This window comes from Nuphar pumila, chromosome 12 (genome assembly GCF_984573655.1).
Source record: "Nuphar pumila chromosome 12, dmNupPumi1.hap1.1, whole genome shotgun sequence".
NCBI classification, from domain to species: Eukaryota; Viridiplantae; Streptophyta; class Magnoliopsida; order Nymphaeales; family Nymphaeaceae; genus Nuphar; species Nuphar pumila.
Window position 1 is genome coordinate 35,152,736 of NC_143260.1, and position 18,196 is coordinate 35,170,931.

Below are 18,196 nucleotides of genomic sequence, written 5' to 3' on the forward strand. Positions count from 1 at the left end.
CAAATAAGAATTTTTGAGCTTTGAAAATCAATGGAATAATGTGTTACCAAAAAGAAAAAAAGGAAAAGATGCTTGTTTTCCAACAGACAAGGCACTTAAGTCCTAAGACCGTGCAACCAATATGCTGGTCAAAAGATAAACAATGAACAAAGAAAACCCATAGTGGAGTTTAGAAAAGCATTCAACTGAGTTCAAGATGTGGTAGTCCCTACGAAGACTGCTATTCAGTAACCCCCCTCCTCTGATTTTTCCCTCGTCTTAAGACAAGAATAACAGTAGCTAAAAGAGGGATTCCGACTTGATTCGTAAAAACCATCATGGAACTCATAATATTCATGCCATAAACATGAGCAATGGAAAGAGAAACACAATAGAAATCAAACAAAACCATTCGGTCGATACTTCATAGTACCATCCAAACAGCAAATAACATAAAAAAACAGGCTAAACTGAAACTAAGAAAACCAAATAACCCTTTAGAACTAGTACCCATATATATACACATGCACGAAACTCAAGAAAACCCATCTAAAACATAAAGAGACGTCTATAACATAGAACCCATAAAGAAATGAAGGGGGGCATCACCCATAACACAGAACTCATAGCAGAAATTAAATAGGTGTCCGGTATTCACCTTCATCTACAGCTGTAGAAGAGAGAGAACCAACAGACCCATTTGGGTCCCCTCCATTTTCAGAAGCAGAAACAGAAAGGGCTCCAAAGTAAGACCTGAATCCCATCCCAACCATGGTTTTTGCTGGTTTTCTCCTCAAAGGAAAAGCAGGGAATCTTACTAAATTAGACAATCTGGGAGCCTGATGATGCAGAGAGAGAAATTGGGTCCTGAATGGGGGAGAAGAAAGAGAAGGCAATAGAGAGAAAAGGTAGGCCTTGTGAGCCAACATGTTCTTGTCTATCATATATTTAGAAGTTGACTCATATGGGTGACAGGACTACCACAGAACCAAAGACATAAATTATTGGAGAGACACTCGCTTCTTCTTTCCTTGTAAGTTCCACCAATTCAGAAGTACGAAAGCCAGGCCATGCTGCAAGATTCTCAAAGTCAGGTATCCCCCACAAGAAAAGCAGAATGTATGAAGGCCAATCATCCAATGGGGCTGAATCAGCTTTTTATTGCTTTTCTTCTTTCTTGGGGTTTTAACTTTTTGAAGTATGACCCTATTGTGAAATGCACATTTAGATGGAACACCCCCAACAAATCCTTTTTGGATAAAGGCTCTACCTAAAAGACGTATTTTTTAAATTCAAGGCTTTATTTTGCTTGGCCCTTAACCAGCCCATGTCCTCCTTTTGGAAACCTTTTTTTCCAAATAAACTTCACCCTACATGAAGTTGAAAAGATCAGGTGCAATATGATTGCATAAATATTTGTGCATGAAGCACCTGATCACCCTCCATCTTGGGACAGGCCTGTCAGTTGTGAGGCCAAGGCCTGATGGAGGGCAATCAGGTACTTTATGCACAAATTTTGTGTTATGTGATTGCACCTGATATGGACTTGACATGAAGACCTGGTCGTATTTGCTCAGCCTGCCATGCCTACAGTGTTTGCATAAAAGTTCAAGGCTAGGACCCCAGCCCCTAAAGCTTATGCTAGGCGTTGGCTTGCACAGAAGAGAAATGCCCATGAAAATCAACCTTGACCCCCATCTAACCGCCAAGGCCCTACCTCACTATGCCAACCATCCTTGGGCTCCCCTCTTGAAGACTTGGACCCTCTTTTACCCAATGGCACTGAATCAAGATCAGGTTTCATCAAACCCGGCTCAAACAAGACCTATGTCACAAGAACATGTATACCAACAATGACTTGACACAAGTTCACGATGCGAGTTTGCAATTTTTTTTTTAAGAATGGGAAGCAGACATGATTTTTTTTTTTCAATTGTTTATGATTTTTGCATCTTGCTACATAATTTTTTATTAAATTAGTATTAAAAGCGTTAAAAACTGTTCAAAACAGTAAATTAAGATATGTATCATAGTGTGTTGTAGGAATTGAACCCGATCTAGACTTTAGCAGATAGAAGATAGGTTTCGAGACCATGATTTGCTGCAACTCAGTAACCATAGTGACAAAAGTTTAAGACGGCAAAATATAGGCAGCCAAAAGCTCTCAAGAAATAGAAAATTTTCAAAAAGACTCATGTTTTTTCTGCAAAATATAGACAATAATAAACAAATTTTTAAAAATTAAAAATATATTTGTATGAAGAAATACAAATAAAATATACTTAAAATACAAGCACGTGAATTTTTCATGACAAATAGCTGTTAAAAACATAAATACGGTGTTTAAAAGGCGATATTTATGTTTTTATGAAAAATCATGATATTTTAAGAATATTGCAAGAAATTTCCGTTTTACAACTTTCAGCTAGTTTCTCACGGTATTTTTGCCATTTTTTTCAGAAATATTGCGATATTTGTCACACTGCTCGTAGCACTATAGTGCAGAAGTGTAAAGGTTTTGTACTACAGGGTCTTGATTTTTGAACTTATTACACTGAGGTGGTATCCCATGTGGTAAGCCGGGTCCTGTGCCAAAGCTGAAGGCCCAGGTTCAATCCCTCTGCCACATGAGGCTTAAGAGATATCTGGTAGGGGTCTACCTTACACAAGATTGCCTATAAAAAAAAAAACTTTAATTAGTTGTAGAGTTTGACAGGAAGTACCTAAAATATACACTCATCCTCCGATCCCACCAGTGAAATGGCATTAATTGTACAGTTTGGCAAGAAAACCCCAAAAAAATTACTGTCATAAAAATAAGAAAAATTCCATTCAGATTCTACCTTTTACAAGATATTTCAAAAAGAGAATGCTTTCCGATTTTTATTTTTATTTTTATTTTTATATTTACACGGAAAAACCACCCTCCTGATCAGAGACCTAGCTGCGCAGGCTTTGTTTGCCTACAGACAACATAAAACTTTGTGGGCTTACTCCCTTGCCCCTAGGGCGTCGTCACGTCAAAAACAATATTTCAAGACCAACCAAACTTTTTGCTGAAACTGATCGAACATGGAGTAACTTGAGTTAATGATGAGCTGTGTATAATAGAATGATAAACTGCCAACAAAATAGTCAAGAACTCACCTTTCAAACCAAGGGTTAAAAATGATATTTTATATAGATCTCGCATGAAATTAACTTCATGTTTCCATTTAATAGTTTCAATGAAAATCTGGGTCCTCAAATGTCTTGGACAGACATTTGAGTGTATCAGGTTTTTGTTTTTTGAAATATCAAGCAAAAGGGGACCCTTTAAATGATTTTATATCCAAACTAATAATGGCAAGCATCCATGAGCGTCACTTCATGCGCAAGCCAAAGCTTGGTGATACCTTAGGCCTAGGGGCAAGGGGGTAAGTTCACTGAGTTTTACTCTACCAGGAGTAGGGATGGCAGTGGACCCAGGGAAAGCGGGCCCCCGCCCTACCTCGCCCGGTTTGGACTGGGGATGAAGGGTATGAAACCGGGATGGAGGCGGGGACGAAGGTTAAAATCCATCTCCGTTCGGGGATAGATGTACCCTTTTCCCCGCCCTGCCTCATCCCCGTTTGAACCGGGGATGGAGGACATGAAATGGGGATGAAAGCGAGGGTGGAGGTTAAAATCCATCCCCGGCGGGGATGGAGGTTCTAATCTTGAGGCGGGGTGGGGGTGGAGACCCCACTGCCATCCCTAACAAGGAGTGGCTAAGTTTATGATCTTGGGGATGGTTTCTCCATGTAAATATAAAAAAAAAATGGCAACGGCAAGCTGCTGGTATCCGGGATCAGGTACCATCATGGCACACTTTAAGTGTACCTCTGCAGCTGGCCGCCCTCCATCTTTAGCTGTCAGTCTGTCAGTTGTGGAGCCCAAAGGCAGATGGAGGGCAGGAGGCACACTCAAAGTAGTGTGTTAGGTGTCCATGGTTTGATGGCTGCTTAGCCTGATTTAAACAACAAAGTTATTAGTGGGGCTGGTAAAGGAACTGAACAAGCCGAGCTTGGCAAGTTCAAGCATGCTCATTCTTGTGGAGAGCCAAGCAGAGTTCGAGCTCCATAATGGTCCTCAGTTAAACAAGCTGAACTCAAGCTAGCTTATTTATAGAAAAAATTGTTTTAGAGATGGAAGAACTAGGAGTCTAGGATTGCAAAAAATGCATGTAAAATATATTTTTTTACTAACTCACGAGTTTATACAAGTTGAGCTTAGCTGAGTACCTATTGTTCATATTCAGCTTGCTGAGCTTATTTTATGAGTTAGAATGAGTTCTTTACGAGCCGAGCCATGAGACTAGACTTGTTTCTCAACCCTAATTATTATGCCGCTTAAAAAGGAATTGATCCATAAAGTCGTCTAGCTGCAGGACACTTTATGCCATCAGGCCTTTTAAGCAACCTGCTGGGTTCACGTCATGCTTGGACAGCTGAAAACGTCGGCCAAACTTTGTGATAAAGTCAAACCAACTAAAAGGCAATTAATCCCATAAGGGGGCGTTTGTTAAGCTCCCACCCAAAGAAAGCCTCTTTCCTTTGAAAGGGTCACTTTGGAGGGAAAGTGCTTTCCCATGGGAAGAGGTATGAACTCGCTTTGATGAGAAAGTTGGTTTTTTGGCACTTATTACGTGGATCCCACCACACACTTCACATGAACATGCTTTTTCACCCTTTCTAGGAAAGAGACTGTTTCCTACGAAAGAGGCTCTCTTTCATAGGAAAGGGCATGAAACAAACACCCCCCTAAAGCAAATGTAAAATAAACTAAAAATTAAGAATGCTCGTTTGATTTATAACATCAAACCCCCCAAAAAAATTGAAACCAGCTACCAAAAAAATAAAAGATATGAAAAACTTATGAATCGCAGGTATGATACTCAAAACAAGTCAACACGTGATTTAATCCAAATCTTAATCATAAACATTATATTTTGACAAGACTAGGTCAGAATTACAAGATAAACTCTAGCTCAATCTGAGATGATCGAGTCAGGTTTAAACCTTGACAAAGCCTTGGATAAAGCTTATTCATGTCATTGAATTTTAGGGAGTTGCAGTGCTCATTAGGAGGGGTCAGCTTGTTTGCTTTTAATATGCTCTCTCTCTCTCTCTCACACACGCGCGCACACAATGAGGGGAGTGGGGACAGCTTGTTTGCTTTGAATATGGTCTCTCTCTCTCTCTCTCTCTCTCTCAACACGCTATTGCACAAAGAAGCAATTCCACACATTGGCTAGAATACAATAATACATCATTCATTCCATATTGTATTCTCAAACACTGCGACCTGATCAAAGTATGAATTTTACAGTGATGAGGAAACAGAAAAAAGGGTATGTGTCTGCTATATCATCATCTAAATACGTCATAGATCATAGATCATAGGATTCCCCAGAAGCTTCTGAATTATCATAAAACTCCCCTGAATCTTTAGGACTCTCGTATGATGTTTCATAACTAGAACTATCCTCTGCTTGGACGAATTGTAACAGATAATTGACTCCATTAACCACATCATAGACCATGAGTCCTACCCTTCCCCCTACCCAACTGCCCAAATGGCTTCCAACAAGGTAACCCAGTCTTCCAAGTCTCTGCTCTCCATGAAAGCCCCCAGCATAAGTCCCAACGAGGGTCCCAGTGCCTCTAAGAAATCCCTCAGTCATGGTGCCCCCATAGTAGATCGCTTCAAAGAAGTCCCAACCAGAAGCAATGATCGGCCCAGTGATTCGTTTTGCTTGGCGAGATGCTAATTTTGCCGCTTTGGCACCTTCTTTCTGTGCTTGCTTTGTTGCTTCCTTGACGCTCAGACCCCCAGATAGTGCATCACTGAGGGCAGTCTCAATGGCCTTCTGCCTCGCTCTTTCCACATGCCCAGCTCTCATGTTGTAGACGTACAGCCTCATACCCTCTTTCACAACGCACGCCATACTTCCAGAACCCATGTCAAAGCAATTTAGAAACGTGAATTTTCCACTTTTAGATGATGACTCTTCTCCAACCAGTTGTCTGAATTTTTCAGCTGCAAAAGAGGACAACATGGATTCATTTCTTCTGCAACCCATTTTGATTGACAAGGGAATAAGAGAAAGCACAAGGATGCAGTCATCAACTTTACAAGGATAGAGCAAATCAACTAATGCAAGTTGCATATTCCAGTATCCTCAAGAATAAAGTCAAACCAACAGATAGTTTGACAACTGTAAGAACTGATGTACAAGCGATTTACATCTCTAGCATTTTATGGTTTTTAGCAGTAGAAAGGTATCCAAAAACACAAAAACCTCTAGTATCTTGCTGCACAAGTACACAAAATGCAATCTGTCATTATAAAAGAGATGCATTTGCTAATACAAAGATATCAAGCTTAGAGAACATGTCAAAAGCCTTAAAAGCCAACAGCATCTCGGCAAGATTGGACCCAATCTACAAGACAGAATTGATAACTTGTACTGAGATCTGATTTTATCCCCAAGTCCTCATTCATATCATCCAACAAGGTGTTGATATAACGCAAGTGCTTAGAGGCTGACTACCCTTTTCACCACAAGCTGAAAAATTATTGCAGAGACAGATAAAGGCCAAGAAAAGACAACGTACACCCGTAACTGAAAGTTACAAGCAACAACTTCCAATTATGAGCCATATGATCAATGCAGTCTTTGTAGAAACATGTATTTGAGCATTCATTTATCAGTTGAAAAGAACGAAAAAAAATAAAAGTATAATAAGAAAAATACTAGGACAGTCTTCAGATGCATTTTGAGAAAAAAAGGATATCAGTTATATATTATAACATATAAAAAAACAATAAATAACAGCTAACTGCTGACCACCTCAAAGATGGATACCGCAAAACAGGGTGGACAAGTTTGCTGGATCAATCAACACACATGCACCAAGCCCTCAATCTTTGCAATAAAAGTGTTTATGCACACAGCAAGCTAATTTTCACCTTCAATGTTGCATGACAATAAAAATTATGAGAAACACCTGCAAGTGTCTAATTTGGATCAATGGTCAGATGGACAAAAACCTTAAAACATCTGATAGGACTAGGAGTCAATACTTGCAAAGAGAAGAAGAGGGAGTGGGAGAATATCAACGCTAGCAATACTTGCACAAGTACCAATCTGACAGAACCTTACCCTAACACGATATATCTTTACACCTCAGGGGACATCTCAATCTCCTGTTAAGCAAAGATACTTTACAAAGAAGCAAGATTCAAGAAGCCTGCTGCTGCAATGAGGTATAACTTGCAGCACCATGTGTCACCAAGAAGATGCAAAGTCATGTAAGAAATGGTAATTCCAAGGAACAACCATGCAAGTAGCAATCAAGTCAATAGCAAGTTTAGGCAGAAAGGCAAACCTCAAGAAGTGATAACTGACAAAATCAATTCCCAGCGGAAAACAGGAACTTGCCAAGGGGTAAGATTAATGGCAGACACATAATAGGTATTAAGTATTAACCAGGTAATGTGAATAAATCTTACATTGATAACACATATGACTGACAAAAGCCATGTAAAATGGCATCACAGAATAAACAGAAAGCAGCGGTGCCAAGATGACACCAAAATAAATAGTTGCCGAAGAATGCACACCGAGGACTCTGCAAAGGAGAACATTGACAGTAGCATGTGGTAGCAAGAGCAAGACAATTAATTATATAAAACATGCAACAATGGTGAGCTCAAATGACAGTAGTGGTCGAAAAGTTTGAAGCTGACATACTCACAAAAGGAAATAACATCCTAAGGGGGCGTTTGTGTGTCATGGAAACAAGGGGGTTTCTGCAGAAATGCACGAAGAACGAAGCGTTTCCGTGGGAACCACAGTGGCTATGCAAACACTGCCCTCTGCCCGCTCTTTCCCCATGGAAAGAGAGGGCCATTTTCAACGTGATACCCCCTCTTTCCACGGAAAGCTTTCCCGTTGGGTGGGGGGGTGTCTGATTCTGTTTTAGCGGAAGAAGACTGCAGAAACCCTTGAAAGGAGTCTAAAGTAAATGTCAAATGGATTATGTCATCGACTAATCAACCCAAAAGAAAATGGATGAAATCATCACTTGAATAGTAGATGGATGACTTTCATCAACCAAACAACAAATGGATCACTTTCATTAGCCAAACAACCAATGGAAGAGACACCATCATCCAAAAAATATGTCTTAGCTGCTTATAGCAGGTTTTGATTTGTGCACCATACATGAGTTCAATCAAAGAATAACTTCCATATCAGATATTTGAGTAACATCTTTGGCCCTTCGGCATTTGTGGAATCTTACCACAAAAAATGCTAGAAACCCAATATGATGTTAATGACAACATGGCCTGAAAGAACATGCAAAACTATAAATCGACTTTTACGTACTTTCATAAGGACTGGTCGTGTGCAATATGACCATATGACCATGCCAATACAGTAGACTCTTGCCCTTTATCTCAACCTGTGGTACCTGAAGATTCTACCAGGCAGCCATGTTCAGTTTCCAGCACTTGGTGACACTAACTGACAAAGATTATAGACATTCAAATTTTTTGTTCACTGGGTGTTCAAGTCTTCTTTGTGAACTTTGGGCTTTTCTTCTTTGTGTTAAAATGTATCTCCTAAAAATCATTATCATTATTGTAAATATAAATATATATATTTATATACATAGAGATATATTTACATATAATATATTATATGTACATATATCTCTCTATATATAAATATATATATATTTATATACTTTTACCCGAAAGGGTATTTTCGTCATTTCCTGTTTTGCGCATATTCCCTTTTTGGAATATGTTGTAACTTTCTTTTTATTTTTTATTTTTGTAATTTCTTTTTTCTTTTTTATTTTTCACATTTTTTAATGTGCATTGGGGGTCCCCCAATAGAGTCGTTGGGGGCTCCCAACGACTCCTTTGGGAGCCCCCTTTGCACCTTCTTGCATTTGTATAAATAGGGGTGTTCCCCCCTTGTATTTCTCAAGCTTGAGAGTCTCAAGCATCCGGTTCTTTCTATGAAATACATGCCTTAGTGCATGTTTATTATTTTTACGCTTTTGCGTACTTTGTTCAAGTGTTGTGAGAGTGCCTTCGTGCACATCTTTTCTATATTATTTGTGTTCGTATGCGTATTGTCTTATCATAGACATTTTCACATGGTATCAAAGCAAGGTTGATTATTGAAGATCGTGGGATTCTCCTTTTTTCGAGTGCCTCGAAAAACGTGCCTTCCGATCTTTGAAGTTTGAAGTGGTGGATCTCTTTTCTCATATATTTTAGAAGAATCTTGTGCAAAGTTGGTGTTGGAAATATTGTGTTGGTACGCTTTTTCCTCTACCTCTTTACTCTCTAATGAGCGAAAAAAAGTCCCATTTTGCTCTTGGTTTCAAATTGAATGGGTCCAACTATCATGTTTGGGCCGGAAATATGGAGGCTCATATAAAAGGGAAGGGCCTATGGGGATATATACTTGGTACAATTCCGGAACCGGAACCCAAGATTACCGTGGTAAATGGAAGCGAAATCAAGGTTCTTGAGGGAGAAGAAAGAACCAAAGCCCTTGAAGAATACTCCAAGAAGCACGATGAATGGGAAATGAAGAATTTCAAGATTCTTTCATGGTTTTTCTCATCCGTGGAGACTAAGATCAATGCCAACATTATTAAATTCAAAAAGGCATCGGAAGCTTGGCATTATCTTGAAAAAATGTACACATCAAGGGATCTCTCTCATAAATACTACCTTCAAAAGAAGGCTATTTCCCTTACCCAAGGTGAAATGACGATTAGGGAATACTTTGCCGATCTTTCCTCTATTTGGGATGAGCTTGCAATGCTTGAACCAAAATGGAGTGGAGAGGCAATTGAGCTTCGTCACAAGCAACTTGAAGAAGAACGGTTCTTCAACTTTTTGAATGGGCTAAGGCCCGAATTTGAGCAAATAAGGTCATCTCTTCTTTCCTCCTTTTCTCCTCCTTCTCTTGAAGATGTTCTCACCAAACTAAGTGGTGAAGAGACTCGTATGAATTTATGTAAACAAGGACCAAATGTTCTTGCGGTTCCTTATAGTATTGAAGAAAATAGTGAAGTTAATGCCGTATCAAGACCCGGAAACAATGTAAGAACCTATCGTCCCCCTCACTTTAAATTTCAAAATCAAGGAGAAAATGGTGGACAAAGAGGGAAAAGAGACTATAGCAAAACTATTTGTCATTTTTGTAAAGAACCGGGGCATATCAAACCCGTTTGTCCCAAGTGGAAGAAGCTCCTAGCCATGGCTACCACCGGTGTACCACAGAAGGAGGAGGCATCTTCAAGTGGGACCCTCTCTATAAGTCAAATAGTGAAAGCTCTTCAACCTCTCCTCAAGGGATCTACCTCCGGTGCGGCCGTGTCCACTTCTTCTTCTCCAGGTAAAATCTCTTGGCTTTTGGACTCCGGTGCATCCTTTCATATGTCCCCAAACATTTTTTCACTCTCCGATTACTCTAAAAATGGTTCCCCATCTTATGTCTCCACTGCGGATGGAACCTCTCTTGAAATTAAAGGAATAGGTAATTTTGAAACTCAAGAGTTCTTTATTCCAAAAATCAGATTTATACCTAAACTAAACTTAAATCTCCTCTCTGTTTCTCAACTCACGGACCATGGCTGTGATATTAAATTCTCTTGTGATAAATGTTTAATACAGGATCGCCAGTCCGGGAAATTGATTGGGGAAGGCTTTAGAAGGGGAGATTTATATTATATGGAATCTCTTCAAGTTCCAAAAGTTTTGTGTAATGTTGCCCGACATAAAGATATAAATGTGTGGCACAAAAGACTTGGTCATCCTAATATCACCAAGTTATCATACTTACATTTTGCAAAAGACCTATGTAAAAGCTCCTTTTCTTGTAATGACTGTATTCTTGGAAAAATGCGAAGTTTACCTTTTGAGCAAAGAACTATGTTCTCTTCTAAAACTTTCGAAATTGTTCATTCGGATGTTTGGGGACCTGCACCTGTTGTTTCAAAAGGAGGTTTTTCTTATTACGTAACATTTGTGGATGATTTTTCCAGATATTCGTGGATATATTTTCTTAAGTTTAAACATAAAGTGTTTTCATGTTTTAAAAAATTTCATTCAATGATTAAGAACCAATTCAACAGTAACATAAAGATTTTTAGAAGTGACTCTGGAGGAGAATATCTCTCCAATCAATTTAAAGTATATCTTGAGGATCAAGGTATTGTTCACCAAAGGTCCTGTCCTAAGAAACCTCAACAGAATGGGTTAGCTGAAAGAAAACATAGGCACATTATCGAGACCACTAGGACTCTCCTTATATCTCAAAATATTCCTAAAAATTTTTGGGTTGAAGCAGCTCTTGCTTCTGTTTATTTGATAAATCGCTTACCATCTAGGTTATTAGGTAAAATATCTCCCTTCGAGGTATTACATAAGATCGAACCTGATTATAATAGGTTAAGAGTCTTTGGATGTAAGTGCTTCATACTTACGGATAAAAATGACAAACTCTCTCCCAAGGCTATTCCTTGTGCCTTTCTTGGTTATTCCGAAACTCAAAAAGGCTTTCGTTGTTATAACCTTTGAGATGATAAACTATATGTCTCTAGAAACGTAACTTTTTTAGAAAATGAAAGTGGTTTTGAAAAAAATGTTTCTCAACAAGAAAATTTTGATTACTCCTTATTCGACTTATTGTCTAGTAATGATGACATATCTAGTAATGATGATGTATCATTAAACCATGATGAGGAAAATGATGGAGACATTGGTGAACATAATTCACCCAATGAACCAGAAAGTAGAGTTCCAAGTGATCCTATAACCTACTCTCGTAGAAACCAAGACACCTTTAGAAGTGCTATTGATCAATATAGTGAGCTTTCCACCTCTCTTGACCATAGAAGATCTGAAAGGAATAGAAGACCTCCAAATCGTTTTGTCTCTTTTGATTCTTTTTCACCCCGATATAGGGCTTGTCTAAGTGTCATTCACTCTTATTTTGAGCCAAGAAATTTTGAAGAAGCAAAAAAATGTATAGAATGGCAAGAGGCCATGCAAAGTGAACTTGATGCTCTTAAAAGGGCCGAAACTTGGGATTTTCAATCTCTACCTATAGGAAAGAAAACTATAGGTTGTCGATGGGTCTTTAAAGTTAAAACCAAGAGCGATGGTTCCCTAGAAAGGTATAAAGCTCGCTTAGTTGCTAAAGGATATGGGCAAGAGTATGGAATTGATTACAAAGAAACCTTTGCCCCTGTTGCTCGGATGGTTACGGTTAGGTGTCTCATTACTATTGCATCTATTAAAAATTGGAACATTTTTCAAATGGATGTTAAAAATGCCTTCTTAAATGGTGATCTCAACGAAGAAGTATATATGGATGCCCCACCAGGCATGATAATTCCTAAAGATAAAGTTTTTCGTCTTCGTAAGGCTCTCTATGGTTTAAAGCAGGCACCCAAAGCCTGGTATGATAGGTTTACCAATGTAATGCTGGAAAATGGATTTTCCTCATGTTATACTGACACTGCTTTGTTTACTAAAAAATCTAATGCAGGGATTGTAATTTTATTGCTCTATGTTGATGATATGTTAATCACAGGTGATGATGTTCAAGGAGTCAAGGGTATTAAGTCCGTCTTGACTTCAAATTTGAGATGTCAGATTTGGGTTTTCTAACATATTTTCTTAGAATTGAGGTTGCCTATTCGCAACGTGGTTATTTTCTATCTCAGTCTAAACTTGCTTGTGAGATTATTGACAGATCCGGGATTTCTGATGACAAAGTATGCGAAACTCCTGAAGTTGTGGGAGCAAAAATGAAAATTGACGATGGTATTCCCTTAACTGATCCTACCCCTTACAGGCAGTTGGTAGGTTCGTTAATGTATCTTAGTATTACTCGTCCTGACTTGTCACATGCTATACACATCGCCAGTCAGTTTCAGCACGCTCCCACAACCGTTCATATGAGTGTTGTTCTTCGCATCATCAGATACTTGAAGGGCATAGTAAATAAGGGAGTATTTCTATCTTCTTCTTCTGATTTAAAATTACTTGCTTATACTGACTCAGATTGGGGAGGTGACCCTAGTAACCGTCACTCCACCACTGGTTTTTGTATTTTCTTAGGTGAATCTTTGATTTCATGGCGATGTAAAAAGCAACATAAGGTCTCTCTGTCATCCACTGAAGCCGAATACAGAGCCATGGCATCCACTACAATGGAAATTGTATGGATTCGACGTCTTTTGGAAGATATGGGAGTAGTTTTCAAAGAACCAACAAAGCTATGTTGTGACAATAAGAGTGCAATCTACATTGCCAAGAACCACACCTTTCACGAGCGAACAAAGCATATAGAGATGGATTGTCATTATGTCCGAGAAGAATACTTGAAGAACGTCATTGATCTACCATATGTGACATCTGAGTATCAACTTGCCGACTTCTTCACAAAAGCTCTATGTTCGCCCAGATTTCATTTCCTTCTTGACAAACTTGCGGTTATCACACCGTAAGTTTGAGGGGGGTGTTAAAATGTATCTCCTAAAAATCATTATCATTATTGTAAATATAAATATATATATTTATATACATAGAGATATATTTACATATAATATATTATATGTACATATATCTCTATATATATAAATATATATATTTATATACTTTTACCCGAAAGGGTATTTTCGTCATTTCCTGTTTTGCGCATATTCCCTTTTTGGAATATGTTGTAGCTTTCTTTTTATTTTTTATTTTTGTAATTTATTTTTTCTTTTTTATTTTTCACATTTTTTAATGTGCATTGGGGGTCCCCCAATAGAGTCGTTGGGGGCCCCCAACGGTCACAAATGTGACCGTTGGGGGCTCCCAACGACTCCTTTGGGAGCCCCCTTTGCACCTTCTTGCATTTGTATAAATAGGGGTGTTCCCCCCTTGTATTTCTCAAGCTTGAGAGTCTCAAGCATCCGGTTCTTTCTATGAAATATATGCCTTAGTGCATGTTTATTATTTTTACGCTTTTGCGTACTTTGTTCAAGTGTTGTGAGAGTGCCTTTGTGCACATTTTTTCTATATTATTTGTGTTCGTATGCGTATTGTCTTATCATAGACATTTTCACACTTTGTATCCAAGCTTTTGAAGGCTTTGTAGTGGTCATATATGTTAGAGTACACGACCCACATAGCCAATCCAGATCCATTATCAAGATCCATCCAAAAGATCAAATCAATAAGGAAGTTCACTTACTCAAGAAGTCCAACAAGGAAAGTCTTCAAGACCAAGAAAGAGATGACATCTTGCCCTCTCACAAGGAAAGTCCCATTGGGACTCTTGCCATACAAGGAGAGTCCTTTAAGGATTCTTGCCAAACATGATTGTGTTACCTTTTGGTCTCTATTGAGCCATGAATTATGGCAACCCTTGTAAAGCATTATAAATACATCAATGGAGGTAGTCCACACCGAGTAAGTGTTTGGTGAGGCCTATCGTGGATGTAGGATCATCAAGATCCAAACCACGTAAATTCTTGTGTTATCGTGTGGTCGTGTTTCGTGTGTTACGTATCGTATTGTGCTCATTTAATATCTTTAAAATTTTATTTGAACCATCAAAGAAAGAGCCATTCTTGGGAGGCTTATGAATCAATTAAAGCAATACACTGAATTTGTTTGGAAGACCCCAAGGAAAATGAAAAAATCACCCCAACTTCTGCTACCATCAAATAGAGATTTTTTCTTTTGGCCATATTTTGATTGTTAATACGATATATAAGGACTGCTACTACAAAGCAGTACTACACCTTTGATCGTGAAATATTGATTGCTAGTAGAACCCTTAGTTGTCAAAGGCAGCCTAGGTGCAGCCCCACTGCCTGGGCGATACGATTTGGGTGGTGGGGCCCTACATTTAAGCCTAGGCACCGCCTAGCGCTCCTAGGAGGGGACTGCCTAGGCGATAGCCTAGGTCGGCAAAACTTGTGTTTAAGTCGTTGACTAATGTCAACGACTATAAAAGGGGGTCCCTTTTTCCCCTTTTATTTGTGTTTGCACTCTCCTCTCTCTCTCGGATGATAGGGCAAGAAGAAGAAGAAGACTATGGGCCTCTACAGACTACAAGTACGGGTACCTCTCTCTCTCGCGCGCTCAGTCTCGGGCTCCTTCCTATTTTCCAAAAGATTTTGTTTTCTGTTTTTTTACACATATGATGTGATTCAGTTGTGGAGAATTTATATTTTATCTGACTGACATGTTATTTCTTGAATACCAAAATCATTAGAACATCTTGATGGTATTCTTTTCTTGTATAATTTATCTGTTTTTTTTTTTTGTATTATCATTGTGACTTGCAGGACTATACCTTTTGCTTGGAACATTATAACTGCTGCATACATGAACAATCACTGTTCGGGGTAAGTGCTTTTATCCTTTTTTTTGACTCATGTCAAGGGTTTGAAGTTAGTGTCATCCTTTACGCAGCTAGAAGATTAATCTAGTGAGTTGCATCCAGATTTATCTTTTCTGCAACCAGTAAGGAGTTGTATTTTAAATTCCTTGTGTTGTGGCTATATATGTGCAGCACCATTTATACGTCTTGGTGCTGAGGAACCACTTGTTATGATGCATGTTATCTCTATCATGATTTAACAATTCTCAATTATTATTAGAGATATGGTGAATTAAAAGAATGGACACATCTTGTCTTCCATTGATAAAGCTATTCATGCTTTGGCTAGCATCTTCTTTCGAAAACACCTGAGAAAATTATTTTTCAAAAGCCTTTTGCAAAGCAACACTTATAATGATGTATACTTTTAAGGATGTTTCATGGGAACATGTCCAATATCTTGCATAGTTTTATCTTTTTGTAGCATCATGGGGATATTTTCTTTGTTTATCTTGTGTGTTATGTACAAGTGTGATTTACCATTGCAGTTATTACTGCATTAGAGTACTCACAGTGTTTCTTGCAAGGTATAGCAGTTTGATTCTCAAACCATCAAACATGACTGATTGTTCCCTCAATATTTTATTCATGGAAATATAAAGTTCCTGTTTAAATGAAAAGGATCAACACGGTCCTTGTTATGTCATCATGACTGCATATTTCTTTTGCCTTTTCTTCTGATATTTGCTATGAAATTGATGCTCATGCAAAGTTAATTCATTTGCCCTTTTCTAAGCAGGTTGGGGCAAAGGAGAGATAATGCTTACAGCATTTACGAGAAAATCTTGAACTTTGCAGTGGCCAGTGAGATAGAAAAGGTTGTTAAAAAAAATTTATATATATATACAAGGGTATTTTTGTCTTTTTACATAGTTGTTTCTAGAAACAACTATTTTTAAATAGGATAGATTCTTTTTACCTTTTTCTTTTTTTCTTTCTTTTTATTTTTTGTTTTTTAATATGCATTGGGGGTCCCACATATAGTCGTTGGGACCCCCCAACGGTCATAAATATGACCATTCCAACAACACTATGTGGGAGCCCCCAATGGCTCCCTTTTTCTACTTTTCTTTGTGTATAAATAGGGGACTTCTCCCCTTGTATTCTTAAGCTTGTGAGCTCTTTTACAATAAAGTTCTTTACTTTTTTATTTGTATAGCCTTTTAAAGGCTTTTTGTATTGTCCCATAGTGGACTTCTCTCTTATCTCTCTTTTGTGCCTTTGTGATTGTCCATTATTGGACATTGTGAATGCATTAGTATTCTTGTATTACATTTCCGCATACTTCATTAAAAAGGTGACAACATTTGTGCCATCAAAATAACATTTTGACTGGAGCTAATTTATAACCAATAGATGACAATGAGTGCATGTTGTGCATTTTAATTTTACTCTCATTTGTGGTTGTTATGTGTGCGTACATGTGCATGCACCTTAGTTGACAACATTTGTGCCATCAAAATAACATATTGACTGCAGAAAATAACACATGCGAACACTTGCACGTGCATGCTTATTTGTTTGTTTCTGTAAATTTTTTATAAAAGCCCAAAAGCATGTTTAGACTATTACTTATTATGTAATATATTATATATTTATATAAATGTAATATGCGTCGATGTGTGTTTTTGTGAAAGGCTAAATTCATATTTTGTATTTATGTTAATTGTTGCTTATGATTACTCCATTTAATTTAGCGAATTTACATGTTCTCTTTTTTTTAGATTCTTATCATTTTTTAGAATAATGGAAGGAGCTTCTTCTGCAAGTGCTAGCGGATTCACTCTAAGCTCGACATTTCCAAATTTAAAAGACATGTAGAACTTCAAGCGAAAATAAGGTGATCCAGCATGGGAGTGGGCCTATATTAAGGATAAATAAGATCTGAATTTTGTGACGTGCCTTAAATGTGGAATAACTTATAAAGAAGGCATATACATAATAAAGCAGCATCTACTTGGGATTGGAAGAAACGTAAAGGCTTGTGATAAAACAACTGCAGAAATCAAACAATTACTTTTTAAGTATATGGAGGAATCGAAGAAGAAGAGAAATGAAAAAAGTAAGAGAGAGCCAATTAATATACATGAAAAAAGTGAAAGTTTGTTCTCAGCTTCCTATTCTGGCGAAGGACATGCTGCAGTTTCCCAGATGGAGGGGCAGCCAAGTAGTATATTCGACTTGAGACCACCACAGGCAAAAGAGCCTATGAATTTGTCCTTGTGAAGTGATCTAGCAGAGAAAGGAAGGCAAGCAAACAAACAAACCACATTAGAGAATCATTTCAAAAAAGAAGAAAGGGAAACAATATACGAGTACATTAGTAGGTGGTTTTATGACAATGGAATACCTTTTAATGCAGCGAAATTATCTTCATTTGACAATATGATTGAAGCTATAGGCCAATTTGGACCAAGGATGAAGCCTCCATCATATCACGAGTTGTGAGAACTAGTGTTTTAAAACTCGCCGAGTCAACTCGTTGACTCGGCTCGGCTCGGCCCTCCAGCGAGTCAACCCGGCAAGGTAAACTCGGGCTTGACTCGGGCGAGTTCTGGGATGCTTGAAATTTGATTTTTTGGTATTTCAGAATAAAAAAAAATGTTTCTTGCATCAATAGGGAATAATTAATTGGCTTGTATAATTTGATCAGTTGTCTTGAGAATTTCTTCTTTGATTTTGTTATGGATTTTCTCACACATAGTATGTAACCCA

The 18,196-nt window shown here is 38.1% G+C and overlaps 2 protein-coding genes across 3 annotated transcripts in view; both read right to left on the reverse strand.

Annotated features, from left to right (window-relative positions):
• The window catches only part of LOC149820660 (putative glutamyl endopeptidase, chloroplastic), a 39,330-nt gene extending 38,150 nt beyond the window's left edge, over window positions 1-1,180 (reverse strand). Inside the window, exon 1 of one of the 2 annotated variants that reach the window (XM_089983458.1) lies at window positions 638-1,180. In XM_089983458.1, the coding sequence (XP_089839584.1) occupies window positions 638-923 (286 nt within the window). In that variant the 5' untranslated portion in view covers window positions 924-1,180. The remainder of the gene's footprint in view (window positions 1-637) is intronic. The other variant, XM_089983457.1, reaches the window with a different exon arrangement.
• A 4,066-nt stretch (window positions 1,181-5,246) lies between these two features.
• Window positions 5,247-18,196, reverse strand: part of LOC149820661 (uncharacterized) — a 43,113-nt gene continuing 30,163 nt past the window's right edge. Inside the window, exon 2 of the mRNA XM_089983444.1 lies at window positions 5,247-6,039. Coding sequence (XP_089839570.1) covers window positions 5,390-6,039 — 650 coding nt within the window. The 3' untranslated portion in view covers window positions 5,247-5,389. The remainder of the gene's footprint in view (window positions 6,040-18,196) is intronic.